At 51.8% G+C, this 27,286-nt stretch overlaps 2 protein-coding genes and 1 long non-coding RNA gene across 6 annotated transcripts in view; 2 read left to right on the forward strand and 1 right to left on the reverse strand.

Annotated features, from left to right (window-relative positions):
• Positions 1–16,426, forward strand: NUTF2 (nuclear transport factor 2). 3 transcript variants are annotated; one of them, XM_032323564.1, is made up of 6 exons: positions 1–112; positions 6,661–6,829; positions 10,077–10,204; positions 13,301–13,372; positions 13,457–13,555; positions 15,898–16,426. In XM_032323564.1, exons 3-6 carry the CDS (start codon positions 10,106–10,108, stop codon positions 16,009–16,011), a joined length of 384 nt encoding a protein of 127 aa, XP_032179455.1. In that variant the 5' UTR covers positions 1–112; positions 6,661–6,829; positions 10,077–10,105; the 3' UTR covers positions 16,012–16,426. The 3 variants fall into 3 exon arrangements, with proteins under 3 accessions (XP_032179455.1, XP_032179454.1, XP_032179456.1); XM_032323563.1 differs by lacking the exon at positions 6,661–6,829 and having other exon boundaries at positions 3–112; XM_032323565.1 differs by lacking the exons at positions 1–112; positions 6,661–6,829 and adding an exon at positions 304–578.
• Positions 16,286–17,795, reverse strand: LOC116578930. The gene is made up of 2 exons (XR_004281094.1): positions 17,717–17,795; positions 16,286–16,535 (listed from the first exon to the last, which is right to left on the reverse strand). It is a non-coding gene; the product is annotated as an uncharacterized LOC116578930 (long non-coding RNA).
• The window catches only part of EDC4 (enhancer of mRNA decapping 4), an 11,786-nt gene continuing 2,293 nt past the window's right edge, over positions 17,794–27,286 (forward strand). The window contains exons 1-23 of one of the 2 annotated variants that reach the window (XM_032323555.1): positions 17,794–18,271; positions 21,102–21,258; positions 21,594–21,705; positions 21,994–22,093; positions 22,352–22,541; positions 22,645–22,792; positions 22,879–22,983; positions 23,318–23,427; positions 23,512–23,595; positions 23,689–23,784; positions 23,875–23,977; positions 24,074–24,254; positions 24,348–24,420; positions 24,526–24,617; positions 24,684–24,883; positions 24,976–25,094; positions 25,176–25,329; positions 25,626–26,059; positions 26,144–26,248; positions 26,333–26,485; positions 26,575–26,611; positions 26,743–26,920; positions 27,035–27,190. In XM_032323555.1, the coding sequence (XP_032179446.1) occupies positions 17,809–18,271; positions 21,102–21,258; positions 21,594–21,705; positions 21,994–22,093; positions 22,352–22,541; positions 22,645–22,792; positions 22,879–22,983; positions 23,318–23,427; positions 23,512–23,595; positions 23,689–23,784; positions 23,875–23,977; positions 24,074–24,254; positions 24,348–24,420; positions 24,526–24,617; positions 24,684–24,883; positions 24,976–25,094; positions 25,176–25,329; positions 25,626–26,059; positions 26,144–26,248; positions 26,333–26,485; positions 26,575–26,611; positions 26,743–26,920; positions 27,035–27,190 (3,550 nt within the window). In that variant the 5' untranslated portion in view covers positions 17,794–17,808. The remainder of the gene's footprint in view (positions 18,272–21,101; positions 21,259–21,593; positions 21,706–21,993; positions 22,094–22,351; positions 22,542–22,644; positions 22,793–22,878; positions 22,984–23,317; positions 23,428–23,511; positions 23,596–23,688; positions 23,785–23,874; positions 23,978–24,073; positions 24,255–24,347; positions 24,421–24,525; positions 24,618–24,683; positions 24,884–24,975; positions 25,095–25,175; positions 25,330–25,625; positions 26,060–26,143; positions 26,249–26,332; positions 26,486–26,574; positions 26,612–26,742; positions 26,921–27,034; positions 27,191–27,286) is intronic. The other variant, XM_032323556.1, reaches the window with a different exon arrangement.

Consider the following 27,286-nt stretch of genomic DNA (forward strand, 5'->3'; position numbering starts at 1 on the left):
TTTCCCAGAGTGCAGCGGGGTGGCGAGGGAAGGCAGGGGGGAAGGGACAGTCGGTCGCAGACCGCGCTGGATTGCCGCCGCCGCCGCTGCCGCCATCGTGCCAGCCCCTCGGGTGAGTGTCGGGGCTAGCGCGCCGGGGCGGGGGCTGGGCCGCTGGAGCCGCGCTCTGGGCCGCTCGGAGCCTCCGCTGCCAGTCTCCGGGCGCTCCCCCCGCCACCGGCGGCCCGAAGCCGCGCGGGGACGGGGCCATGTGTCGCGCGCGGCTCCGCCTCCCGCCGGTCCTCTGAGGCGGCGGCCGGGGGGAACAGAGAGAGACAGCCAGGCGCCTATCCGGCCGTATCGTGTCCATGGCGGGTGCAACGGACTGCGCGGCGGCCGGGCCTTTTTTTCTCTGGTCCAGACCAACCCAGATGGGGCTCTCCGGGCCCCGCCCCGTCTGGCCTAGCCCGGCCTGCCCGAGTCCTACAAGCTCTGCAGGCAGGCTAGCGGGACGACCCCAGCCCCACGTCCTGCCACCCGCCAGCGAAGGATCCGGGGATGGGCAAGCGCCACCCGGCTCACTCCGGAGTCAGCATTGGGTAAGGGCGCTTTCCTGCCGCAGCCCGGGATTAGGACTCTCACCCGGTTTCCGAGTATAGACGGGCTAGGATGTAGGTGAACTCTGCCCCTGCTTGTCTGTCCGTTGGGAGTGCACAAAACCTAACTCCCACTCTGGAATTGATGCGTGGGTTCCTGCGTGGAGGGCAGGTCAGGGAATCAGGGGCGGGAGGGGGGTTCCACATGGGACTTCACCCCCCGGCAGCCTTGGAGGATCTGGCCTGATGCGATGAGCTGCTCCGGCCTGGTAGGCTCAGACCCCGCCCTTCTACTGGGGACCAGGCCCCAGCTGTGGGTAGGTTGGCCGGCCCATTTAGTGAAGGAGGGGAGAAAAGAAGCCACGGAGGTGAGGTTGGATGTGTGAGCCCCCAATACGTTATTAGACCCCAGGGGTAGCGTAATCCTCACATCTGTCCTTCCCAGAGTCATCTGCCCTCCTCCCACAGAGGAGAATGATTCCAGGAGAATGGTGGTGACAAGGTGGGTTTTAGTGGAGGGGAAAGTAGAGGAGAAAGTAGAATCCAGTCCCGAGGACCATTGCCAAACTAGAGACTGGATTTGAAGCTACATTGATGGTGTGCATATTTCGGGTGTGGGACTCAGATTCGGACTCTGTGGGACCCTCCTGAAGCTTGGGTGGGAGAACTAGAGCTGAAAGCTGCAGAAAGTCAGACTCCCCTCACTTGTTCACTTCCTGCTAGCTGGAGTAACCTGTGTACAGGCAGGAGGCTGCTTGAGCCTTGGGAAGTTGCCTTCAGTGATCATTCCAGCTACCCCTGTGAGTCCTGGGAGAAGAGAAGTATCTAGCTTTAAAGTATCTGATGGGCTTTATAAAGGCATTTCTGATTGACTGATGATGTATTAAGGGACCAGTCCAGAGAGAACCTTGGGATTTGGGGAAGAAACAGCTTGTGGAGCCTTGATTTCTCTGACCCCGTATAGCTTCTGAGCCATAATTCTTGCAAAGATTAACACAGCAGCTTAAACTCCGCAGGCCTGGTCTCAGCAGCAAGCAGTTCTCCTAGGAAAGTTGGGTTAGGCCCATGAGGCAGAAAGCTGCCACCCTGGACTTTTTCTTCCTTGAGTATTTCCCCAGGTGATGTTTTTCTGGTCTTTGGGCTCTGGCCTTTGGAAGTTTTCTTTTTCCTACTTTGTCTGGTCATTCTCCTGGTTAAGGAGGACAGGCAGAGATCTGTCCAGACCTCCTAACCAGCACTTCCCTTCTCTCTGAACTCAAAACCTCCTTGTCCACCTCCTGGCCAGTAAGCACATGGAAGTCGGGTTCATTCAGCAGGCTTGGAAGGGTCTGGTTTGCTAGTGGAGATGGGCAACAAGGAAGGATTGCCCGTAGGACACACATAGGATCCCTGTGATAGAATCTCTTAGTACTGGAAGCAGTTGTTTAAGGATCCTCTCTAGATTGTCAGATTGGTTCTGTCTAGGACACAGGTTTCAGGTGAGGTAGGCTTATTTCTGTGCATTAGTTTGCATATTTTACAGCCTTAGGTGACTTGATGACAATGGTTTGCTTCAAGGTCAAAAGATACTTTTCCTTCTTGATACTGTTCCTTCACCACTGGCAGCAGCATCAAGAGTAGGAGGAATTCTGGTCTCTCCCTCTCATTCCAACCCTAGAAGTTTTCTATAACTTCTGTGTCTGGGCTTAGCTAGCCATTGGTAGGCATCCTGACCCCCAGAAGTCCTTGACCTTTCTGGAACTTGGCAGGCCATCTGTATCTCAGAGATAAGAGGAGAGTCCTGAGATTCTTCAGAATCTGTCTGCATCTTCTATTCGGGTAGGCTGACTTGGAAGTGGGGCCTGGCATGGGGGAGTCAAAATGTGGCTGTATAAGCATGGCAGGCTGTGAGGGTGCCTGCGTTCTCTGCTCAAAACTAGGTCCTTTAGTGACATGGAGTGTACTTCTCCTCTTCAAGTCACATCTCACTTTATTCTGCTGTCTTTGCAGTTGGCGGGTTGGGGTGGCATGAGTGGTTTAAGAATGACCAGAATTCTCAAATTACAGAATTGCAAAGCACTTGTATAAAAGAAAGTCTGGGATTCCCAGTAAGGGAATCCCTATTAGTATCTTAATCCCTATTAGTATCTTAATAGGAATTTTTTTTTCTTTTCCTTTCTCACCAATGATTAGTATTATTCAGCAACCATTCTTTGGGCCTTTTGTGTGTTTGGCTCTGGGCTGAGGCTGAAGGTAGAAGGATGAATCTTACCCAGTGCTGGTGCTGGGGAAAGGAGTAATGTTATGTGCTTAGGGCTGAGTTGAAGGGACCTACAGGGGCTCTTGGTCCTGTGCAGAAGAGGGGGCTTTGCATTGATTAGAGCACTGAAGAAGAAAGCTTGTTAGCGAGCCTTTAAAAGTCTTTAAAAAAAGAAAAAAGTTGAGCAGGATTTCTAATGGACTTGGGTTGAGTTAAACCTTCTCGTGGAGATTTTTGGTTTTTCAGGTTTTTTTAATTTAATTTTTTTTTTTTTAAGATTTTATTTTGTTTTGTTTCAAAGATTTTATTTATTTATTTATTTATTTATTTGACAGAGAAAGAGAGAAGAAGCATGGGGAGCCTCAGAGGGAGAGGAGAGATAGAAGCAGGCTCCCTGGTGAACCATGAGAGACTATGGACTCTGAAAAACAATCTGAGGGTTTTGAAGGGGCAGCGGGGGAAACCAGGTGGTGGGTATTGGAGAGGACACGGATTGCATGGAGCACTGGGTATGGTGCAAAAACAGTGAATACTGTTACGCTGAAAATAAATTAAAAAAGAAATGTTAAAAAAAAAAAAAAAAAAAAAAGGAGCAGGGAGCCCCATTCAGGACTTGATTCCAGAACCCCGAGGTCACGACCTGAGCCAAAGGCAGATGCTTAACCAACTGAGCCACTGGGTTGCCCCTAAAGGAATTTTTTTATATGTTAAAGTAGACTTACAGGATCCTGGGGTTGGGCTAAGATTGCTTTTTGTGCTCAGCAGAGTATTAATATTAAGTCCTTATATGTTGCTTGTATCTATTATGTGCCAGCTCCCTAAGCCCTGAGACTAGAGAGGGGACTATCCCAGAGGAGGAGAACCTCCCTCTCATGAGGCAGGTGTATTTGACGTGCCTGGGAACTTCAGTAGACTGGGGAAATTATGGAATGATTTTTTCTTAAAGCCTCGCATACTTCATCAGAGCCCCTGGGTCTCACCAGGGCAGAGACTGCTGCCCCCCAGGAGTGATGTCTTTGTGTAGAGACATTGGTTCCATTGGCAGAGGTGGTTTCAGTCCTAGGTGAATGCAAGTTCTCCCTTGGTGTAGTTCTACTTTGATCTGCTGAGCATGCACTCGGGCTTTCTCTCCCGAGAGGTGTAGAACTTGCTGATTTCAGAGGGCAAGAAAAGGCCAAGGCTCCATTCCTCTCTGTCTCCTTTGTTACCTCTGTACTTTTTGCTACTTGACATTGGCTCCCAGCTGTCCTAATCCCGGCCATTTTAGTGGACGTTTTAATGCTGGCTATGCTAGTGACCTTGCATCGTCTTGAATTCTTAACCTCTTGGAATTTTGGTTTCCTTGTCTAGAAAATGATGATACTCATACTAGCTTTACAGCTGTGAGGCTCAAATGAGAGCACATTTGTGACTGTTTGGCTTACAGAGAAGGCGTTCCATTTAGCACCCTGGGGACTCCATGTGCATCCCTTTATTCCTCTGCTCACCTCAGTCTGGGAGTGTCAGGACAGTGTTCGCCAGGCATGGTCGTAGCAGACCACAAGGATGGTCACATAGGAGCTTCAGGCCCAACTGGAGAGCCAAGTCCATATATACCTGATATGCAGTTTCATGCTCTGGGGTTGAGTTCATGGATGGGAGCTGTCTAGGACAGGGGCCCAGAGATCTCTGAGTGATGTGGGAAAGGGAGGCTACTCAGGGACTAAGTACAGAGCAGAAAGACCAGAATGCAAGTCTCAGGTTTCAACTTTTGAGCTACCCAGGGCAGCCCTAAAGCTCTGGATCCCTCCTCTAGGCAGAAGAGAAGGAAAAGCCTCTCAGAGTGCTGGGGGCACCTAGGCCTTGGGTCTGCCCTGGGGAAGCGTTCTGTCACCGCCAGCCATTCAGGCACCAGACCTTGGCTGATTGCTCTCCAGACTTCAGGCAGGAGAGTGATGGATTAGGCAGTTACCAGTCTTCTGTCGGGGCCGCTTTATGATGTGGTATCCGTGTAGGAAGCTGAGGTAACCACCTTTTTTCTAGCTCTTGACCTGGGGCTTCACTTAGGACTTGACTGACTCCTTGTAGCTGGGTCTTGCTCTGTACTCTCAGTTGATTACTCCCAATATCCCCACAATTACTGGTGGGGAGACAGGGTCAGAGGGTGATAGAATGAGGGAGAGGAGGAGTAGGCTAGACCCCAGACGTTGAGGCTGTGGTTGTGTGCCTGCTGTAGAGCCACAGCTGTGCCTCAGGTGAGGGGGGGGGGGTTGGGGGGGTTGGGCCAAGCCCCACTTGCCACACCCTCAGACAAACAGGTGATTGGTGACAAAGGGTTGTTTCCTGATGACTTGAACAGAAGGTCTAGTTGGAGGGAAGTGGGTCACTTGGCCACTTAAATTTAGCAGGGTTTGTCCAGAAATCTCTCCTCCAGAGAAGCAGGGCTGGGCCAGGTACCATGGGAACAGGGCTGCCTAGGTTAGGGAGAAAGATCATAAATGGATACATTAAGTGTGACTATTTCATGCAATGATAAGTGGTAAGAAAACAAAACAAGATGGTGAAATGAGTAGCTGGGCAATTACTTTAGACTGGTTAGAGAAGGTGTCGGTGAGGAAGTGACATTTGAGCTGACACATATGTGGCAAGGAGCCATATTCTTGAAGATCCAGGGAGAATAGTAATCCAGGTAGAAGGATAGATAGTTGCAAAGCTCTTGGGTGAGAACAGGCTCAGCATGTTCCCAGAAACGGGGAAATACCTGACTGTAGAGGAGGGGAGAGAGCAGGTGGCAGGAGATGAGGTTGGACAGCCAGGAGGGCAGGTCACCCTGGGAGCCTTGAAGGCAGGCTGAGTGGTTTAGACTTGTGAGGGAGAATAGAAAAGGAAGTAACTGCGAACATTTGAGGGCCATAGGACCTATGAGGATAACTAACGGCCATAGTTGATGCCGATTTCAGGGATCCCACTAGAAGTTCAGTGTGTCTGCTGGCATTCCCTACAGGCCTTGGTGATGGGTACTCGAAAAAAGACAAGCATGGGTCTTCCTGTGTATCTGTTTGGAGTTTGTGGCATCTTCTTCCCTGTCACTTTCCTGCCCCCTTCCCTGCCCCAGGCCTAGCTAGGATAGGATCTATCTCTGATTTGCTGAGATGGTAGAACTGAGCTGTGACTTTGTGGGTTTGGGATGACTGTGAGATCATCCCCCATGAAACGCCTATTGTTGAGTTTGGTGTGGAAATCTGGCCCGGGCCTTTGTTTAGAGGCAGAAGCCCTGGTTCAGTCCTATCTTGCCCCTCTCTGAGAAAGTTAAGGTTAGAGGTCAGGGCTTCAGCCTTATTTGCCCAGGAGCACTTCTCTCACCTGTGTGTTTGCTCATTTTTTATCTCTGCCCTATTGTCTCTGGGGGGGCTTGTCTCCGGAGTCAGCCAGACCTGGTTCCATCTAGTTCCACCATCCATTAGGCTCATGTCCTTGAGTGAGTTAGCTAACCTTTTCTAAGCTTCATTTTGTTTAAGTGTAATGTGGGAGTTGAGTCACAGGGTATTAGGAGCAAATGCTCGTAAAGCTCTTAGCACATTTCTGTGTCTGGTACACATCAGGGAAAATGACGTTATCAGCTGGACACTGCTATTTAAGTTTTGTCACTGGGAAACACCCAAAATTTGAGGATAAAAATTAAAATTTTCTGTTGTCTAATGGGCTCTTCTGGGCAAGAGGTTTTAACCTGGGGTCTATGGCTGAACCTCAGGGAGTGTGAACAACTTGAAATTATTCACAAGGCTGGGTCATCTCTACCATTGTGCAAATTTATTGGGAGAGGGCCACAGTTTTTGAGACATTCTTAGAGGGTCTTTGCACCCACAGAGACCTAAAGGTCAGTGAAGGCTGATGCTCAGTGGGCGAGAGGTCATCAAGGTCATTTCTGCTCCTCGAGGAGCCTGGCCTCAGTCAGCCTGCGGACTGTTGGGGTGAAGCAGGAGATGGCGTGGTCAGCGGCCCTCTTGGAAGAACTGTAGGAGAAGCCGTCATGAAGGTCAGTCCCCGATCTGATGTGAGGCTGCTCTAAGCCTTGGCATTTTTCTTTTCAGACTGTTCTTTCTGCAGTATATGTATTAGAAGCAAGATCAGGGCTTGCTGGCCATCCTGGAGAGCATCGTCCTAGCCTGACCCAGACCCCTCCCTGTGTTGCATGGGGATAGATGGGGGGCGCATTGCTCCCTACTTCTTTTTCTGGATGCAGGAATGCTGCCTCCTAGCCATGAGTTGAAAGCTTGTGGGAAATTTGGAGTCAGAAACTAAATCCTATAGTTTGCTGAGCCACTTCCTGTGCTGGTGTGGCAACACCACCACTGGAACCCGCTTAGCCCAGAGCTACAGTGTTTTGGCAGAGGAATGGGCCCTGGCTGTGTTGATAACAGTTTTGCACATGGGGTTGGGGTCAACATTTAGTCTGGGAGGGAGGACCCAAACAGATGGAGTCTGAACAGTGAATTGAAGGAAGAGCAGGAACTAATCAGGCAGATGTGGGGTGGGAGGACATCCCAGCGGGAGGATGCATGGGGTAGGGGTGGGGCAAAAACCAGTGAGCAAGTGCGCAGTGAGGTCTGGTCATTTGTGTGTGGAGCTGGATGAAGGTAGGAGGGAATGGTAGGGACATAGGGACGGGTGTGGAAGGCCACCTGTGGAGGAGCTTCAGGGTCTAATCCAGAAGTGAGGCTGTTATAGAAAAGGGACATGGCCAGCTTTGTTGTTTAGAGCTTGGGGACAAAGTTAGCAGGAAGAAAGCCCTGGCTTTAACCAGGGGACCCAGTATCAGTTGGGCTTGGGGCAAGACAGATTGCTAAACCTCAGTTTTCCTATCTGTAAAGTGGGATGACTGTGGGATCTGACCACATGGCTGTCATGATTACTACAAGGAAATAAACACAACAGGGTCAAACAGGCCAACAGGTTGGTATTGACTTCAGGGGCCCTACTTGGAAAAGTCCTTAAACCATATGGTTTTGAAGGTTCCTTTTCATACTTTCTAGGAGCCCTGAGCAGTCTCATTCCTTAGAAGAGCTCACTTTGCCCTGTTCTGCCCCACCAGACCAGAGTGCCCTCTTGTCCCTTTAGTCCTCCACCCTCTTCACTCCACCACTACTTCTGCCAAGTAGTTTTAGTATTGACAAGTTATCACACCTTAAGAACAATATTGAAAAAGAAAGAAACACCCCCGCATTTCCTCTGCATCACTCTTCTACCACATGGCACCACTTTTCTTGTCTTTGGATCTGCTTTTATTTAGCCTTTTTTCCTGCCACACTTCATCTCCAGATTCCTGGTTTCCTGCCCTTCCCTCTTTTCATACGCCCAGACACTTGCTTATGCTTTTTCTTTCAGTCAGCCGTGTACTCTTTCTCCAAGACCTCTCTTGAGGGCTGCCCCATCTTGGTGAGTGAGCAGTGGCCCTCATCCATTCCTCCAGCTTTCCTTTTGCCCCAGAGCTCTTCGGGACTGAGTAAGATAAGACATCATGGGGTAAGATATTGTAGTGCTGGGCCGCAGTGAGTGAACCAAACGTAGTGAATACTAGGGTAGAAGGGCTAGAGGTTTGAGATGCGGCAGAGAGATTGGGGGGTGGGTATAGCCACAGTCTCACCCCTTGGAAATGTGACCAAGACAGCACTGAGACTAGCTGTTGATCCTATGCTTTTCCCACTTGATTTGTTTCTTGGCAGAGGATAAACTGGGACACACCTTGAGTTCCTGTGTAGCAGGCGTGGCTGGGTCCAGGCTTTCTCTTCTACTTGTTTTAGACTTTCCTGGACATTTCTTAGTCATCCCAGCACTGAGCTCCTATTTTTAGTGCCACCACCTCCTATGGGACCTAAAATAAAGTTGGCTCATCTTCCTGGCCCCTCATTGGCTGGAGTTTTGGTCATAGGATAGGAGATTGGCTAGATTGGGAATAAGCCACTGCCCCCGTACACTATCCATCCCAGCTGGCTCCTCTGGCATTGGGTGAGGTCATAGGGACTGGAGCGAACTAGCAGGTTCCCTTAGTGAGGCTTTGCAACCACTGGCAACATCAGGGCTCCATCCCCTTACAGTGGAGGAAGGTGAGGCCCTTCTTACGGCAGTTACTTGGATCAGATTCCACCACAGTTAATCATCGTCTGGTAGGGTCGAACCCAGCTCCTTACCTCTTTGGTTTAGAGTCCTGTTACCAGGAGATAGGGAGATAGTCCCAACTACATAACAACGGACAAGTCTGGTGTCATGGGATTCTTCAGTGAGATGCCAGGCTAACAAAGCCAGAGTGCCTCTCATCTGGGGCTCAAGTTTGCCATCTAGCACCCTCAGAGCTGTGATGTTTGTAGCTATGAGGGGGTCTCAGGGGGTCTCCTTTCCTCCTTTAGAGACCAGAGGGGGCAGCCCCTTCCAGCAGAGACAGTGTTGGGATGAGGAGTATGAAGAAATGACATGTTTCCTTCCATAGCCTCCATTTCTGCTCCCAACAACCCTCAGTATTACTCTCTGATCTTTTGAACTCATAGCCGCAGCTCTGAAGTGGGTAAGGGTAACTCTCTGTTCATGAATATATGAAAAGATTTACCAATGCCCGAAGAAGCAGACTGCTCCCAAGACTAAAATGGAGGGTCACTTGCTCTTTTGTTGCAAGTGGGGCATTGAGGAGCCATCTTCGCCTCTTTCACTGGGTCTTCCTCCACCTGCCAGTACAGCCCTGGGGTGGTGTTGATGGGACTGAGGACTGCAATAGAAGACACTCCACACAGAGACATCTAGTTTCTGACCTGCAAAGTGGGAAGAATAACAGTAACTCTGGCCTTGAAGGTTGCTGAGAAGATCAAATGAAAAGATGTGGGAGAGCCATGTGGTTAGCTCCTCCTTAAAAGCCACCCGCCTCCGGCCCCACTCCCCCACCCCCGCCATTAGGCATTGAAGGGCTTACTCTGACTTTTCTTTGTCTTGGCTCCACCCTCAGCTCCCATCCTATATGCTTCATATCCCCGTCACCTCTTTGTTTCATCATCCAGAGCTCCTCAGAGGAGGGGCTGAGTGTGGTCCACCTCTGGGCTCCCTGCGCTGGTCTGTATTGGGAGGGGTCTCCTGCCAGTTCGCCAGGGCTTCTCTGTTTCTTGGGAATACAGACCTCAGCAAAGGACTTTCTGCTCAAGGAGGGCAAGAGGGGTGGGGGTCGAGTGAGGAAATAGCAACTGGCTACCTCCCGCTCCCTTGGTACCAACACTTCCCTCTCTGTCTCGCTGGTCTTGCAGGTCTCAACGAGGCCGGGTGACGCTCCAGAATGGGAGACAAGCCAATTTGGGAGCAGATTGGATCCAGCTTCATTCAACATTACTACCAGTTATTTGATAACGACAGAACCCAACTAGGCGCAATTTATGTAAGTCTTCAGCTCTAGGGCCTGAATGGGACTCCACGGGATCAATTCAGATATTGGGCTAGCCTGTCCAGGTCACACATAGCAGCCCTCACTGGATTTGGCTATACCTTTCTTTTTTTTTTTAAAGATTTTATTTATTTATTTGTCAGAGAGAGAGGGAGAGAGAGCGAGCATAGGCAGACAGAATGGCAGGCAGAAGCAGAGGGAGAAGCAGGCTCCCTGCCGAGCAAGGAGCCCGATGTGGGACTCGATCCCAAGACGCTGGGATCATGATCTGAGTCGAAGGCAGCCGCTCAACCCACTGAGCCACCCAGGCATCCCGGCTATACCTTTCTTTCTTTCTTTTTTTTTTTTTTTTTTAAAGATTTTATTTATTTATTTGACAGACAGAGATCACAAGCAGGCAGAGAGGCAGGCAGAGAGAGAGAGAGAGGAGGAAGCAGGCTCTCCACGGAGTAGACAGCCCGATGCGGGGCTTGATCCCAGGACCCTGGGATCACGACCCTAGCTGAAGGCAGAAGCTTTAACCCACTGAGCCACCCAGGCGCCCCCGGCTATACCTTTCTATTTGAGTTTCTGTCCATGGGATAGGGGGCCTGAGGTCTAGCCCAACCACCCGGTCTGCACATTCCTTTCAGTCATCTTCCGTAAGAGTAGGGGTCCAAGTATCCTTGGCAGGGTGTTCAGGGCTTGCCATTCCGTGGTCCTGGGAATGCCTCTGGTTCCAGATTGGACAGCAGCAGGCAGATGCGAGGACTCATGATGCTCTCTGGAGGCGGCAGCTATGGGCATCATAAGTGCAGAGCTGTCTCCTGGAGGCCCTAAGTCTAGTTTCCTGTACTCATGGTAAACAAATGAGGTTACCCTGGAGAGGCCGGTGTGTCTTTTTTTTTTTTTTTTTTTTTTAAGATTTTATTTATTTATTTCAGAGAGACGTCACAAGTGGGTGTGGGGAGCAGTAGAGGGAGAGGAAGAAGCAGACTTCTCACTGATCAGGGAGCCTGACTCAGAGCTCGATCCTAGGACCCCAAAATTGCGACCTGAGCTGAAGGCAGACACTTAACTGACTGAGCTACCTAGGGGGCTGAGGGAGGTTCATGTGTCTTTCAAGAAGCCCTTCTAGGCAGGCATTGTTTGGTACTATTTTAATGATGTTCGTATACACCAAGCACTACTTGTATCTGACCTGTCCAAGACTTAGTCAGAAGTCATCACAGAAGTTGATGGATTGGGCCATGCCTAGCAGGTCTGCGCAGAATGGAAGTGATAGGAGTCATCTAGCATAGCCTCAGAGCCTGACTGTGAGTAAAGCACTCCTTATCTCTCTCTAGAAAGTCAGGGTCAACTGTGAAGAAAAAAAAGGATTTTACCAGTGGAAGGTCAAATTCAGCACCTTAAATTATTTGGTTGTCATCGTAGATAGAGAATTTTAAAAACTTGAATTGACCTGACCCTGGGATCCTGACATTTCTGCCTCAGTGCCTCTCAAAATCAATTAAAGCAGTCCTGACCCAGAGAAGAGAGTCAGCAAGGTCCTAAAGGAGTGCTTTATCTTTGTTCTTTCCTTTTTTTTTTTAAAGATTTTATTTATTGGGGCGCCTGGGTGGCTCAGTGGGTTAAGCCGCTGCCTTCGGCTCAGGTCATGATCTCGGGGTCCTGGGATCGAGTCCCGCATCGGGCTCTCTGCTCAGCAGGAGCCTGCTTCCTCCTCTCTCTCTCTCTGCCTGCCTCTCTGCCTACTCGTGATCTCTCTCTGTCAAATAAATAAATAAATCTTTAAAAAAAAAAAAAAAGATTTTATTTATTTATTTGATAGAGAGATAGAGTACAAGCCGGGGAAGTAGCAGGCAGAGGGAGAGGGAGAAGCAGGCTCCCTGCTGAGGAGGGAGCCCAATGCTGGGCTTGATCCGAGGACTCTCAGGTCATGACCTGAACTGAAGGCACATGCTTAACTGAGCGAGCCACCTAGGCACCCTTATCTGTGTCATATATATGTACATATATGTCCCCTTTAAAGATCAGGAAATGGGTGCCTGGGTAACTCATTCAGTTAAGTGTCTGCCTTTGGCTTGGGTCCTGATCTTGGGGTCCTGGGATTGAGCCCCGCATTGGTCTCCCTGCTCAATGGGGAATCTGCTTCTCCCTCTCCCTGTACCCCTCCCCGTAGTCCCACTTGTGTGCTCTCTCTGTCTCTCTCTTTCAAATAAATAAAATCTTTAAAAATATATAAATAGGAGCGCCTAGGTGGCTCGGTTATTAAGAGTCTGCCTTCGGCTCGGGTCATGATCCCAGGGTCCTGGATTCGAGCCCCACATTGGGCTCCCTCCTCAGTGGGAAGCCTGCTTCTCTTCCTCCCACTCTCCCTGCTTGTGTTCCTCTCTTGCTGTGTCTCTCTGACAAAAGAATAAAATCTTTTAAAAAAATTATATATATATATATGTATGTATATATATGTACATATATATATATATATATATATATATATATATATATATATAAAATCAGGAAACAGACTCAGAAAAATAAGTGGCTTGCCAAATGTTATAGCTGGTAAGTGGCAGAGGCACTTTTGAGTTCTGCCCCTGAAAGCTGTGGCAGGGGAGATCTGGAGGGAAGGGGAGAAAGCTAATGGATTGCATGTTGATGGAAGGGAGGGTCCCAGGCTAGGCCTTGGGAGGCCTTGTCAGCTTCCATCCTTCCCTGATCCTATGGATGTCCCCATGGGAATGGTCTCAGTAGAACTTAGCCTAAGGTCTAGAGATGGTGATGAATATAGGTTGTTTTCCTTATTTCTTGTGGGCTTTCTGGTGCTGACTGACCACACAGCAGGATGACTTTTGCCAGCCTGGGGCTCAGGCATATCAGAGGCCATATAACTTCTTGAATAAAAACTGGTAACGAGCTTATTAAATACATTTATATTTTCTTAGTGTTTCAGAGCGTGGGCTCTGGGAAGATAGGGAATAATTAAAGAGATTGTTAATAGTGTAAAGTATGGAAGCTACCTTCAGTTCTTTTCTTCACCAATAAGGAAACTGAGGCTTGGACTCATTTCTTCCCAAACAAGGCCCTTACCCTATGTTTTCTGGGTTTCAGATTGACGCATCATGCCTTACGTGGGAAGGACAGCAGTTCCAGGGGAAAGCTGCTATTGTGGAGAAGCTGTCTGTAAGTAAGGGCCAGGGCCGTGCTATAAGCGGCTGCTTCCCTGCCCTGCTGGCTGCAGCATGCCGCACACTCTTTCTTTTGCAGAGCCTTCCGTTCCAGAAAATCCAGCACAGCATCACGGCACAGGACCATCAGCCCACGCCAGATAGCTGCATCATCAGCATGGTTGTGGGCCAGCTCAAGGTAAGTAGTGCTGGCTCGTAATACTGGTGGTAGGTAGGAGTGGGCAGCAGAGAAGAGCCCTGCACCCCAGCCTTCTCTGTGGTGTGACCTGCTTCTCAAGGGACACCCAGAGCATCTAGAGCTGTGTAATTCAGTACAATAACAACCACTAGTCACATTTTTAAATTACATTTTAATTTTAATTTTTTTTTTAAGATTTTATTTATTCGTTTGAGAGAGATACAGAGACAGAGAGAGAGGAGAGTATAAGCAGGGGGAGAGGCAGAGGGAGAGGGAGAAGCAGACTCCCCGCCGAGCAGGGAGGCCGGTGTGGGCCTTGATCCGAGGACTCTGGGATCATGACCTGAGCCAAAGGCAGATGCTTAATCATCTGAGCCACCCAGGCGCCCCTTAATGGTAGTTTTAAAATTATATTAATTAAAATGAAATAAAGTTACAATGGAGTTTCTCACTTGAACTATCCATGTTTTAAGTGCTCATAGCCCTTATGGCGGCCTGTTGGACAGTGCAGACATAAATTTTTTTTTTAAGATTTTACTTATTTATTTGAGAGAGAGTATGAGAGGGGAGGAAGTCAGAGGGAGAAGCAGACTCCCCACGGAGCTGGGAGTCCGATGCAGGACTCAATCCTGGGACTCTGGGATCGTGACCTGAGCTAAAGGCAGTCACTTAACCAACTGAGCCACCCAGGTGCCCCCAGTTTTTTTTCTTTTTTTTTTTTTTAAGATTTACTTATTTGAGAGAGAATGTGTATGAGGGGGGAGGGGCAGAGGAAGGGAGAAAGAGAGAGTAAGAGGGAAGATACTGAGAACACTCCCCACTGAGTGCAAAACCTGACACGGGGCTTGATCTCACGACTCTCACGACCCATGAGATCACGACCTGAGCAGAAATCATGAGTCAGGTGCTTAACCAACTGAGCCACCTAGGTTCCCAGACTGTTTGTGTTGTTACAGAAAGTACTGTTGGAGAGAATTGGTCTAGAGCCTTTTCGGAAAAGAGACAAGAGATATAGGAGCAGGGTGGAGCTGTGGTGTCAAGCTGTTGGGCTTCTGTACTGCATTGAAATGTAGGTAGGCTTTCTGCTGGCAGCGGGCCCTTTAGGGGCCAGCTGGGTGCTGAGTCGCAGTCACTGTTTGAGTCCATGCTCCCACTCCCTGAGCTGGTCGCTGGCTCCTCCACCTGCTGAGCAAAGCAGATTCCCAGAACTCCTGCTCCTCTTTGCACTCTTCCTTCCTTCTTCTCAAGACCTGTCCTCTTCAAAGCTTTAAGCTCCTTGGTTCCCCCTTGACCAGGTCTCAGTCTCCTGGACCAGTGTCACCATGGGGCTCTGAAGGCCTGTATGCCTTCTCCCTATGTTAGATGGGGCCTCCTGAGTTGAATACAAGGACAGAGAGAGGAGGCCTCTAGGCCTCTGCCATGGACCCAGAGGGACCTGCCTTCTGGCCTGGACTTTCCTGTCAGTTTTTACTGCCTGCCCAACGTGCCCTGTCCAGAGTTTGTGCTCAAATAGGCCCTTTTGAGTGAAATAGTCTCTCCGGGGGGGTGGGGGAAGACCCTCAGTGCCTACTTTCTAGGCTAGGGTCAGTAATCATTGCCCATTCCTACCTGGCTTCAGGTTAATTCTGGTGTTTTTGTCCAACTCAGAATCCCCAAAAGACTGATTTGCCTTCTTGCTCATGATAACTCTCAGAAAACCCAACAATGTTAGATACTGAGCTGGGTGAGTGGGCTCCTACCCTAACTAGGCTTCATCCCGGTCATCTGCAGTTTGGCTGAAGGTGTTTTGCCTTTCTTTTCTCGTTGCAAATGTTATATATGACGTGACAGGAAACATTGCCTGGTGGCATTGCTTCATTTTTGCCCTGTAGAGGTGTGATTATAGTGTGAACTCACTTTTGAGCCTTTTCTCAGTCACCTGATCACAGTCAGTAGTAGGAGTAGTTTCTCCTAATTGGACTGCCTGGCATGGTAATCAGACAGACACTAAGATTGTTTGGTTTTTTTAGGTACTCTAAGGTCCGTGGTTAGCAGTGCAGAAGTCTCTCAAGTTGATCACTGTGCCTAGAGATAGGAGCTCCGAGCTCTGTTGCAGTAGCTCAACAGTGACTTACTGGGTGGTTCAGGTGCATGCAGCAGCATGAGCTGCCATCTGTGCCCCCTCTGTGCCCAGTATATTATATCAGTTCATGTTCACAAGTATCCTGGGACTATATTGGAAGTTAAGTCCAAGACAGTAGGGTCTGATCCCAAAGTCGGCATTGTTTGTCCTGTTCCCCTACCCCTGAACCACCTTCCTGTTCTTAGGCTCACTAACTGAAGCATTTTCTTTCTCCTTACAGGCTGATGAAGACCCCATCATGGGGTTCCACCAGATGTTCCTCTTAAAGAACATCAACGATGCTTGGGTTTGCACCAATGACATGTTCAGGCTTGCCCTGCACAACTTCGGCTGACCTCCTCCCAGCCAGGCACTCATGCTGTTTCCTCCTCCCTCCTCTTCCTGATACTATTCACACTCCTCCAGATGCTCCAAATATCATACACAAACGAGCAGGGCCGCGGTGGGAGCGGGTGCAGTGCGCTGCTGCTACCGAGGTATTGTGCATGATGTTTGGATGCTAGACTAGTTGCATCTGACAGGAGAAGTTTGTGTTGTACCAGCGCATGCCTTGGAAAGACTTAAGTAATGCAAAAGGTTGTCTTTTTTTTTTTTTTTTTTTTTTTTTTTTTTTTTTTTTAATCTACTGACAAGTTGCTCTAGTAACCCAAAGAAGTGAAGGAGAAAGCAGCTGCCTCACCGCCCGATATTGATTTGTTCGGATGTTTCAATGCCTCATGATACAATAAAACCACAAAATTTTCTTAACAGTTTAAATTGTTTTAATTAGTTTAATAGTTGGCTGGGCATCAGTAATCACCTTGCCCCATTGGCTCTCTCATGTCTCATCTTCCCACCTTTCCCCCAACTCAGCAATACCTGTGGCAAAGAGAAAACTGCTGAAGTGGCATTCCCAGCTAGCTTCTCTCAGAAGCCCTGTAGGGCATAATATTCCCCACCTCAGCTCCACTGGGCTTGGAAAACTGAGCTGCAGACAGCTCAGGTCCAGCCCAAAGCTTCCTCTGCCCCAGAGCCTTTGCAGTCAGTTCTGACGACTCCTACATTGCGTAGGATCGGGCCTCTGGTAATAGAAATGATCTAGAATCCCCCTGAAAGTGACTCATCAGGTTCAGGTGCTCTGGACTGAGGCCTCAGCAAAACTACCCTATGGTTTTGAGGGAGAGGGTCCTGTTTTACCCCCCAGAATGGTCAGGATCACATCCAGGGTGCCCCATAAACCCTAAGCCAAGCAGAGGGCAGCTCAAATTTTGTACCACCTGCTTTGGATGTCATTGCCCAGAGGGAGTGCCCAGAACACCCAGCCTCCATTGTCCACAGAGCAAGGCCCAGTTGGGTTGGAGTATAGACTTAAGAGTTAGGAAAGTCTGAGTTTGAGGGATTTGTGCTCTGGGATTTCTCACCCCTCAGACCTCTCTAAGGCATCTCTAGGCCTCCTGCTTCCTCCCTCACCATACACACACCTTCACATTGTCTTCAAGTCCCAGGAAATCTTAACTATTGGGGCAGTTTCTGCTTCTCAGTTTGGGGAACAGAGGCCTTGCCCATTGCAGAACTAGCCCTTGAGCCCTGAGACCTCTGGTGATATAAGCCTGGGTGGCAAGATAGCAATCAAGCTAGAACCAACCCAGGTCTTGGGCTGGTGCCCTCTTAGGGGTTTCAGGATTGGTGAGGGCGCCACAGTTAGGCAGACCACAAATTGAGGAGATTTCAGTGGGACTGATTTAGGATGCTGTGTGTTTGGGGAGTGGGGTTTGGGACAGAGTGGATGCCTGGTGCCTCTTAAACCACCCTGTATTCTGCAATACAGCTTCTTCCATGTACCTGTGCCTGAAATTTCTGCAATAAAGAGGTGTTTGTAAACTCTGGTTTCTTTTTCCTGTCTGGGGGTGTCAGGCCTGGGTGGGTAGGGATGCTGGGGGACATGAACAATGTGATGTTTGTGGTTTGACCATCTGCCCTTGTAATTCCTGGGCCTATGATTCCCCTGAGACCTTGGGTTGCCCTGCCCCATTTCCCCAAGGGGAAACCTAGGCTCATACCGATTCAGGTTCTTTGGGAGGGTCTTAGGGACTGTAACCTGAGCGGCTGAGTTGATCAAGTTCCAGGCCCATCAGGAGTCCATGTTTGGGGAATGGACAAAGGATGTCCTGAGGCGAGTAGGGGTTTGGGCTGTTCAGTACCTCGATATTTGCTCCGCCTCAGCCGTGAGGAACGCCCGTTGACCAAGGGGTCCGGTGGGGGCGAAGCTTCCGCCCCCAGCCCGGAACCTTTCTTCTCCACCCTGCGCAGGTTCCGGGGGCCGGCTCTCCGGAGGGCCGGAAGTGGAGGCGGTTGGTGGGGCTGGTGGGGTAGAGGGACGCGGCGCGGGCGGCCGTTTGCGGACTGCGGGTGGACCGAATCGAGTGACCGGTGTCCTGCTGTCTGGCCCCGGCAGGGCTGTGCGCGGCTGCACAGTGCACTGCGGCAGCGAAACGAACGCGGGGCGGACGAGGCGCCCGAGGCGGGGCCCATGGCCTCCTCCTGCGCGAGCATCGACATCGAGGACGCCACGCAGCACCTGCGGGACATTCTCAAGCTGGACCGGCCCGCGGGGGGTGAGCCGGGACAGCGGGGGTGGGCCTTTGGCTGGCGGGCAGAAGGGCGGCGCGGGCCTGGGCCGCCCTCAGAGTCCTCAGGTCCCGCAGGTCCCTCAGGATCCATACTGCATCTTCCCGGCTGGTGAGGTAAGACGAGGGTTGGAGCGGTAAATTCCTGAGGTTGCCCGCCAAGGTTGCAGATCTCTTCTTATCCTGGGGCCGGGCCGTTCTTCGCCGTCCTTCAGCGTCTCTGCTGAAGGTGAGGTTCCTTCTCTGAATCCTCAGGGGCTCCTTCGTGTCCTGGGACTGACGTGTACCTGGGACTAGCTCAGGTTCCCCATCCTTCTACCTTATTGTTCAGAGGCCTGGTCTGGGCTCTATATCATGAGTTTTGGGTCTAGACCTAAGCACTGTGCTGAGGAGCACTGTCACCCTCTGCAACTTGCCCTTCACTCTGGAATATAGACAACAGGCCTGCTGTTCTAAAACTGATTTTCAGGAGGCGGGTGACCCGCCCCATTTTTGTGCCCTTTCTGGGATTTAACCAAATCACATACTGCACGGCCCTGATTGGATTAGGCTACAAACATCTGCAAGCCCTAGTTTATTTCCATTCACTTAAACTTTACTTGGGCTTGCGCTGATACCTCAGAGCTGCTCCTGCCTCCAAAGAGCCCCCAGAACATAGAGAACTAATGAGGTTGTAATATAATGCTGTTGTCACTGAGACAAGGAATATTTTGGTACTGTGATGGAGACCAGGTATGTGAGGTTAGGGCTGGAAAGTGCCTGAGAACACATTTGAGAGAGAAGACAATGTTTAGGCTAGGTGTTAATAATACAAACAGGTGATTCAGTGTCAGGAATGGCATTCTGCAAAGAAGAAATAGCATGTGTGAAGGTACCAAAGTTTCCTGACAGGTTTAGGGACCTGTGAAAAGTGGTAGTGGTTGAAAGACTGGTGGTGTGGGGTCTGCAGTGGCCACAGCTAAGAATTGGTGCTCTTCAAACCCTGTACTTAAACTTGCTGGGAGGCCCATACTATACTAGCCGCTTTTGAAGCAGACACTAGTGCTCACATTGGGTGGGTTTAACTCCCCCTTGCCACCTGAGGAAAATCCATCTTCTGCCTGAAACCACTGAGCACTTTGCCCCAGACCTGGAGTCTGTGGTCCCTTTACTTGTAAGCTTGGCTTGGACCTCTCATGCTCATCAGCCCTGTGCAGACTAGACTACTCAAAGGTTTGGTAGAGTCTGGCATGGCCGGTATTTTGCAGCTTGTTTGTTTGTTCTCATGGTAGCCTGCCTGGAAAGGAGAGTGGCCAGCTTACCCCTGAGCAGCTAAAATGGCTCTGATCCAAATGAAGTGGCCTGGAGGTTTTCCACTTAATTTCTTATATATTGATTGGTACATAATTGTCTCATTTGCCAAATAGTTCTTGCTTGTCTCCTCTGGAGGCACTGGAGGACCATGTCAGATGCCAGACTGTTTTGTGACCAGAACTTTGCCATGTTTTTCTTTTCTTTTCTTTCTTTCTTTTTTTTTTTTTTTTTTTTTTACATATTTATTTTTTTATTTTACAGACAGAGATCCCAAGCAGGCAGGGAGGCAGGCAGAGAGGAGGGGGGGAAGCAGGCTCCCTGCTGAGCAGAGAGCCCGATTCAGAGCTCCATCCCAGGATCCTGGAATCATGACCTGAGCTGAAGGCAGACGCATAATGACTGAGCCACCCAGGCACCCCTTGCCTTGTTTTTCAATGTGGGCCCATAGTCTCCTTGTCACCTGGGAGCTTTAGGGTGGTGCCTGAGCCTGTGAGGGTGTTTGAAATAACTAATGGCAAACAAATGAAACGCTGCTTTTCCTGACTACCCATCCTGTCCTAGAGTTTCTCTCCATTTTGTCCAACTCCTTCGTTTTCTTCTGAAGTTACCTGCCCAAGGTGACTTCTTCTGAACCACTTCTTTGAGGGGCAGGTTGCTTTCTTTCTTACTCCCACATCTTATCAGTGTCCTTTCATACCTTAAGAGCCCATCTTCCCTTCTCTACCATCTATCACTATCTTGGTTTAGGACTGGTATATCTTAATTAAATTCTTAACTATCCTACATGCTGCCTTAGAGCAGTCATTCTTTTTTTTTAAGTAGCTTTTTTTTTTTTTTAAGACTTGATTTATTTGACAAGCAGAGATCACAAGCAGGCAGAGAGGCAGACAGAGAGAGAGAGGAGGGCTGAGCAGAGAGCCCGATTCAAAGCTTGATTCCAAGACCCTGGGATCATGACCTGAGCTGAAGGCAGAGACTTGAACCCACTGAGCCACCCAGGTGCCCTAGAGCAGTCATTCTTTTCACAATAGCAGACTGTATCACCTTCCCATTTAAAACTGTGTGGCTCTCAGTGCCACAGGGAGAATTTAAGCACCCAAGCTTCATATCTGAGACCTCTGTGACTTGTTCTCCCTCCCTCTTTCTTATATTTATGCGTTCCAACCACACTGGCTCTGATCGACCTCCTTAAGTCTCTACTGACCCTTTCCATGCCTTCTCTTAGTACAGAGTCCCTCTGTGCTAATTTGGACTTAAATATTAATTGGCTTCACCAGGTTCTTGATGGCTTTACTCTTCCCTTAGATAGAAGAGCCACATGCATGTCTTTGGTCTTGGCAGAGATTGTGTTAACCATCAGTGCTTATGGAACAAAAGATGAACCAAGCATCCTCCTCCCCACAGACATGGCTCCCTCAGTTGAATGTTCCCAGAGCACCTCATGGTTCTTAAATGAAGTTCTGCGGGAGGAGAGGCCAGTGGGCAGGTGGAACAACCTCATCAGAGTGGACCTTTCTGTCCCCAGGTCCCAGTGCAGAGAGCCAGCGCCCATCTAATGCCTACAATGGGGATCTCAACGGGCTTCTTGTCCCAGACCCCCTCTGCTCAGGTGATGGTACTTCAGCAAACAAGCCTGGTCTCCGTGCCATGCCACCTATTAACCTTCAGGAAAAGCAGGTCATGTGAGTGTCTGGGAAATGGCAGTGGTGGTTTTGGGGTCTTTGGGGTGGTGCACTTAACCACGGCATATTTGTACTAGGATGAGGGGCAAGGACAAACTCAAGAGCGTGGGCTGGATCTGAAGTTTGGGCTGCCATTTTAGCATGGAAGTAGGCCCATGACTGAGGAGGGAGGTGAGAGCAAAGGGAGCTGTGGCTTTGGGGACCAGTGGGTCAGGCAGAGTTGAGCATCTGGGACTTGACACCTTCACCAGAGTGTTTGTATTCTCTCCCCTTCCAACCCTGCCCCTTGAGACTTGACGGGAACAGGAGTCAAGCTTGTGCACCCCTCCCCCTAGCTGCCTCACAGGAGATGACAGCTCTACATGCATTGGGATTTTGGCCAAGGAGGTGGAGATTGTGGCCAGCAGTGACTCTAGCATCTCAAGCAAAGCACGGGGCAGCAACAAGGTGGGCACCACGACATTGTGGCATGTAGGGTGGATGCGGGTACAGTCAGCCTCTCCCTCCCTTCTCCCATGCCGCCAGTTACTGTGAGGATCACCTTGACAGGTAGTGTGCCTCAGTCTCAGGAAGCCAGGGTTAGCTGCCAGATCTCTGTGGGAATCTGGCCCCTAGAGTTATGACTAGGCTGACACCTGTGGCCTATCCTATCCCGGGGTGCCAGAAACCAACTGGGCCCTGGCAGATCTACCTTAGCCCTCAGCCTCTATGACCTTCTTCACCCTTTGTTCTCAGGTGAAAATCCAGCCTGTGGCCAAGTATGACTGGGAACAGAAATACTACTATGGCAACCTTATTGCTGTGTCCAACTCCTTCTTGGCCTATGCCATTCGGGGTGAGTAGGGGCAGGATTGAGGAGGGAGGTGTTCTGCTCAAAGCCCCAGAGATGCAGATCCAGTGTTGGACCACTCAGTCCTTAGGGTATGATAGAAGGCTTGTCTGTTCCGCCCCCACCTCTGACAGGCCCTGGGGAGCCGAGGGGGAAAACCGAGTTTGAGACTGGTAGTGGCACTGAGGCAGGCAAGGGCAGGGCGTCCCTGCTGCTGCCTGGGCCTGGATAGTTCCTCAGGGCCTCCTCCTCTTCTGATTCCAGCTGCCAACAACGGCTCGGCGATGGTGCGGGTGATCAGTGTTAGCACTTCAGAGCGGACCCTGCTCAAGGGCTTCACAGGCAGCGTGGCTGATTTGGCCTTTGCACACCTCAATTCCTCCCAGCTGGCCTGCCTGGATGAGGCAGGCAACCTGTTCGTGTGGCGCTTGGCTCTGGTTAATGGCAAAATTCAGTATCCTTTCCCTGGGGTGGGATGGGGGACTGTAGAAAGGTGGGTGGGGCAGGGGCTACCAGATGTTGTCATCCACCTGTTTAGCCCTTAACACCGTGCTCAGAGAAGAGATCTTGGTCCACATCCAGCAGCCAGAGGGCACACCACTGAACCACTTCCGCAGGATCATCTGGTGCCCCTTCATCCCAGAGGAGAGTGAGGACTGCTGTGAGGAGGGCAGCCCCACGGTGGCTCTGTTGCATGAGGACCGGGTAAGGGAGCCAGGCATAGGAAGAGAGAAGGGCTCAGAGCAGCCATGGTGTGGGCAGGGCCTGAACGCTCACCTTGTACCCTCCAGGCTGAGGTGTGGGATCTGGACATGCTCCGCTCCAACCACAGCACCTGGCCTGTGCGTGTCAGCCAGATCAAGCAAGGCTTCATCGTGGTAAAAGGCCACAGCACTGTAAGCCTGCCCCTGACTGCTCCCCGCCCCCGCCACTCTTCCCCCTTTCCTCATGCCCCTCATCTCATTCCCGAGCCCCCAGCTGTGCAGGTGGCTTTGCCAGCACTCTGCCCCGGGAACTCTGAACACAAAGTGAGCCTTAGTTATAAAGTGTACATCTAACCAGCTGCGCCCGGGGGTGCTGGTGTTCTGTACAGCTCCCATTTAGGGAGGCTTTCGTACACATGTACACATCTGCTCTGGGCCAGCTCAGCTCACTACCATCTTCACTGGAGAAGGGCTTATTCCCACCCCAAGTCAGGTGACAAAGCAAGGCTGTTTGGTTTCTTCCCAGTGCCTGAGTGAAGGGGCCCTCTCACCTGATGGGACTGTCCTGGCTACTGCAAGCCATGATGGCTTTGTCAAGTTCTGGCAGATCTACATCGAGGGGCAGGATGAGCCAAGGTACTCAGGGACTGAGGGACCAAGACCCCCCACCCAGGTGAGGGCAAGATCATTCACTCAGGTCCCTCATCGGCCTTCTTGCAGGTGTCTGCATGAGTGGAAGCCTCATGATGGGCGGTCCCTTTCCTGCCTCCTGTTCTGTGACAACCACAAGAAGCAGGACCCTGAGTGCGTGAGTGGGCAGGCAGGTGGGTGGTGGACTGGACCTTGGTTCTCCAGTAGGGGGCCCAGCCAGTGATTCGATGCCTTGCTGCTTTGCAGAGTCCCTTTCTGGAGGTTCCTCATCACTGGTGCTGACCAGAATCGGGAGCTAAAGATGTGGTGCACAGTGTCCTGGACCTGCCTGCAGACCATTCGGTAAGCAGAGGCTGGGCAGGGGCAGTAGGGTGACAGATGGGGGTTCTTTTCACTCTCTGTCTCATTAATCCTGCCTCCTGGGCCTCACAGCTTCTCCCCAGATATCTTCAGCTCAGTGAGTGTGCCCCCCAGCCTCAAGGTTTGTCTGGACCTCTCAGCCGAATACCTTATTCTCAGCGATGTGCAACGGAAGGTAGGCTGTGGTGGGGCAACCGGGGCAGAGCTGGCATCGTCAGGGAGGCAAGGGTGTTGGGCCTCTAGCCCTGCCGTGAGTGCGCCGTGTGTGCAGGTCTTGTACGTGATGGAGCTGCTGCAGAACCAGGAGGAGGGCCGTGCCTGCTTCAGCTCCATCTCTGAGTTCCTGCTCACCCACCCCGTGCTGAGCTTCGGTATCCAGGTTGTGAGTCGCTGCCGACTGCGGCATACTGAGGTGCTGCCTGCTGAGGAGGAGAACGACAGCCTAGGGGCTGGTGAGCTGCTCAGGGTTTAGGAAACATGTTTGTCTGTAGGAAAGTATGGATGCATAGAGGACCAGGGCTTAGTTGCCCACACTGTCTTTGTAGATGGGACCCACGGAGCTGGTGCCATGGAGTCTGCAGCCGGTGTGCTCATCAAACTCTTCTGTGTGCATACTAAGTGAGTGTGTTGGGGAATCCTGTCTCTGCCCTGTCTGTACCCCTCCACACCCTCGTGATGCTGGCCTCTTTGAGCTCTCCTATTCTCACTCTTCTCCGCCTGCAGGGCACTGCAGGACGTGCAGATCCGTTTCCAGCCGCAGTTGAACCCTGACGTGGTGGCCCCGCTCCCCACCCACACTGCCCATGAGGACTTCGGTGAGTGAGGTGTAAGAGGGAGGCAGGTTAGACTGACCAGGGTCTGAGATCTGACTCAAATGGCAGCTTTCCCCACAGCATTTGGAGAGTCTCGGCCTGAACTGGGCTCTGAGGGCCTGGGGTCATCTACCCAAGGATCCCAGCCTGACCCCCGACGCATAGTGGAGCTGCCTGCGCCCGCTGACTTCCTCAGTCTGAGCAGTGAGACGAAGCCCAAGCTGATGACCCCTGACGCCTTCATGACACCTAGCACCTCCCTGCAGCAGGTGTGCTGGGGGAGGAGGGTGGGGCTCAGGGCAGGCCGACCAAGGAATCCCCCGCCTGTGGGCCATGGCCTCAGTCCCCTGCCTCTCCCCAGATCGCTGTGTCCCCCAGCAGCAGCAGCAGCTCCGGCTCCTCCTCCAGCTCCAGCTCCTCCTCTCTTACAGCTGTGTCTGCCATGAGCAGTACGTCAGCTGTGGACCCCTCCTTGCCCAGGTGAAGCGAGGGTCACAGTTGGGGGAGGGCAGGGGCTGGTGCCAGGCTCTGGCTGCTATACCTCAGCCTTCCTGCCACCAGGCCACCTGAGGAGCTGACCTTGAGCCCCAAGTTGCAGCTGGACGGCAGTCTGACGATGAGCAGCAGTAGCAGCCTGCAGGCAAGCCCACGCAGCCTCTTGCCCAGCCTGCTCCCAGGTCCAGCTGACAAACTGACTCCCAAAGCACCTGGGCAGGTGTGTGTGTGGGTGTGTATGAAGTGCAGGGTGGCAGGTATGTGGTAGCAGGAAGCTTGGGGGCCCTTTCCTCCCACAGTGCCTGAGGGCTTTCCCTGAGGTCATCCCAGCCTCCCCTGGTCCCTGGAGGGCAGCTTCTCAGCCTGTGTCCATCCCCACCTCCTCTCCTCCTGGGCTGTGGGATTTTTGACGTGCATCCCCCTTCCCCACCGTCCCATCCCTGCAGACGGCAGGCCTCATCTGTGCTCCCGCGTTCCCACGTCCCACTGTCTAATCACCTCTTCGCTCCACCTCAGGTGCCTGCTGCTGCCTCTGCACTGTCGCTGGAGCTGCAGGAAGTGGAACCCCTGGGGCTACCCCAGGCTTCTCCCAGCCGCACCCGCTCCCCTGATGTTATTTCCTCAGCTTCCACTGCCTTGTCCCAGGACATCCCTGAGATCGCATCTGAGGCCCTGTCCCGTGGTTTTGTCTCCTCTGCTCCTGAGGGTCTTGAACCAGACAGTATGGCCTCAGCTGCCTCAGCGCTCCACCTGCTGTCCCCACGGCCCCGGCCAGGGCCCGAGCTTGGCTCCCAGCTTGGCCTGGATGGAGGGCCTGGGGATGGGGATCGGCACAGTACCCCTTCCCTTTTGGAGGCAGCGTTGACCCAGGAGGCCACGGCCTCTGACAGTCAGGTCTGGCCTACGGCACCGGACATTACTCGTGAGACCTGCAGCAGCCTGGCAGAGAGGTGAGGAACGTGGGAGGGGAGTGGGTGCTGGTGGGAGGGGTTTCAGGTAGCATCATCCGCTGTTGAGTTGGCCTGTTCCTTCAGTCCCAGGAACGGCCTCCAGGAGAAGCACAAGAGCCTGGCCTTCCACCGACCACCTTATCACCTGCTGCAGCAACATGACAGCCAGGACGCCAGTGCTGAGCAAAGGTAGAAGCCACCCTATGCTGTCCTCTCGTGTGGGAGGGCTGGTAAGTGGGTCGGTGCTGATTTTTCTCCCTCTTCTTTCTCCAGTGACCATGATGATGAGGTTGCTAGCCTTGCCTCTGCTGCAGGGGGCTTTGGCACCAAAGTTCCCACTCCACGGCTACCAGCCAAGGACTGGAAGACCAAGGGTTCTCCTCGAGCCTCACCTAAGCTTAAGAGAAAGGGCAAGAAAGATGACGGGTACGGGGTGGGGTCCTGTGGCCAGGGAGAGGGGTGGTTCTCCGGCTGCCCTGCCTGACGCAGCCTGAGGTGCTTCTTGTCCATGGCAGGGACTCAGCTGTGGGATCCCGGCTCTTGGAGCACCAGGTCAGTGAAGTAACAGCCTTTCTATTTCTGGGATGACTCCTGCGAGGATGGGGAAGAGCTCTGGGCCGTTCCCTGGTCTGGTGTGTGGGAATGTGTGGGGCGGGCATCATCTGACTCGGTGCTCTTGGCAGGTGGCAGACCCTCCTGAGGACTGGCCAGCCCTAATTTGGCAACAGCAGAGAGAGTTGGCAGAGCTGCGACACAGCCAAGAAGAATTGCTGCAGCGTCTTTGCACCCAGCTGGAAGGCCTGCAGAGCACTGTCACGGGCCACGTAGAACGAGCCCTGGAGTCGCGGCATGAGCAGGAGCGTATCCTTACGGGTCATGGCTTGGTGTGGCATAGGGGTGGGGACAGCAGCAGCATTCTTGGCCCAGGAATGGATGTGGGACCTGCCCCAGGTCTGTTCCTTAGCTGCAGTGCAGAGCGGCGGCTGGAGCGGGCGCTGGCCGAGGGGCAGCAGCGGGGTGGACAGCTGCAGGAGCAGCTGACACAACAGCTGTCCCAGGCGCTGTCTTCGGCTGTAGCTGGGCGGCTGGAGCGCAGCATACGGGATGAGATCAAGAAGACAGTGCCCCCGTGTGAGTTCGGCATGGAGACTTCTGGGTGGGCCAGGTGGGAGTGGGGCTCTCTGTCTGTCAGGCTGCCTTTCGTGGCTCCACCTGTTCCTCTTCATC

The sequence above is a fragment of the Mustela erminea genome, chromosome 19 (assembly GCF_009829155.1).
Source record: "Mustela erminea isolate mMusErm1 chromosome 19, mMusErm1.Pri, whole genome shotgun sequence".
Lineage (NCBI taxonomy): Eukaryota > Metazoa > Chordata > Mammalia > Carnivora > Mustelidae > Mustela > Mustela erminea.

Excerpts from the sequence above, each read along its gene's own strand:
- NUTF2 (XM_032323564.1), top strand. The coding sequence starts at position 10,106 with ATGGGAGACAAGCCAATTTGGGAGCAGATTGGATCCAGCTTCATTCAA. Across the intron at positions 10,205-13,300 it reads CCCAACTAGGCGCAATTTAT|ATTGACGCATCATGCCTTAC; the intron begins GTAAGTCTTCAG and ends TCTGGGTTTCAG. Across the intron at positions 13,373-13,456 it reads CTATTGTGGAGAAGCTGTCT|AGCCTTCCGTTCCAGAAAAT; the intron begins GTAAGTAAGGGC and ends TTTCTTTTGCAG.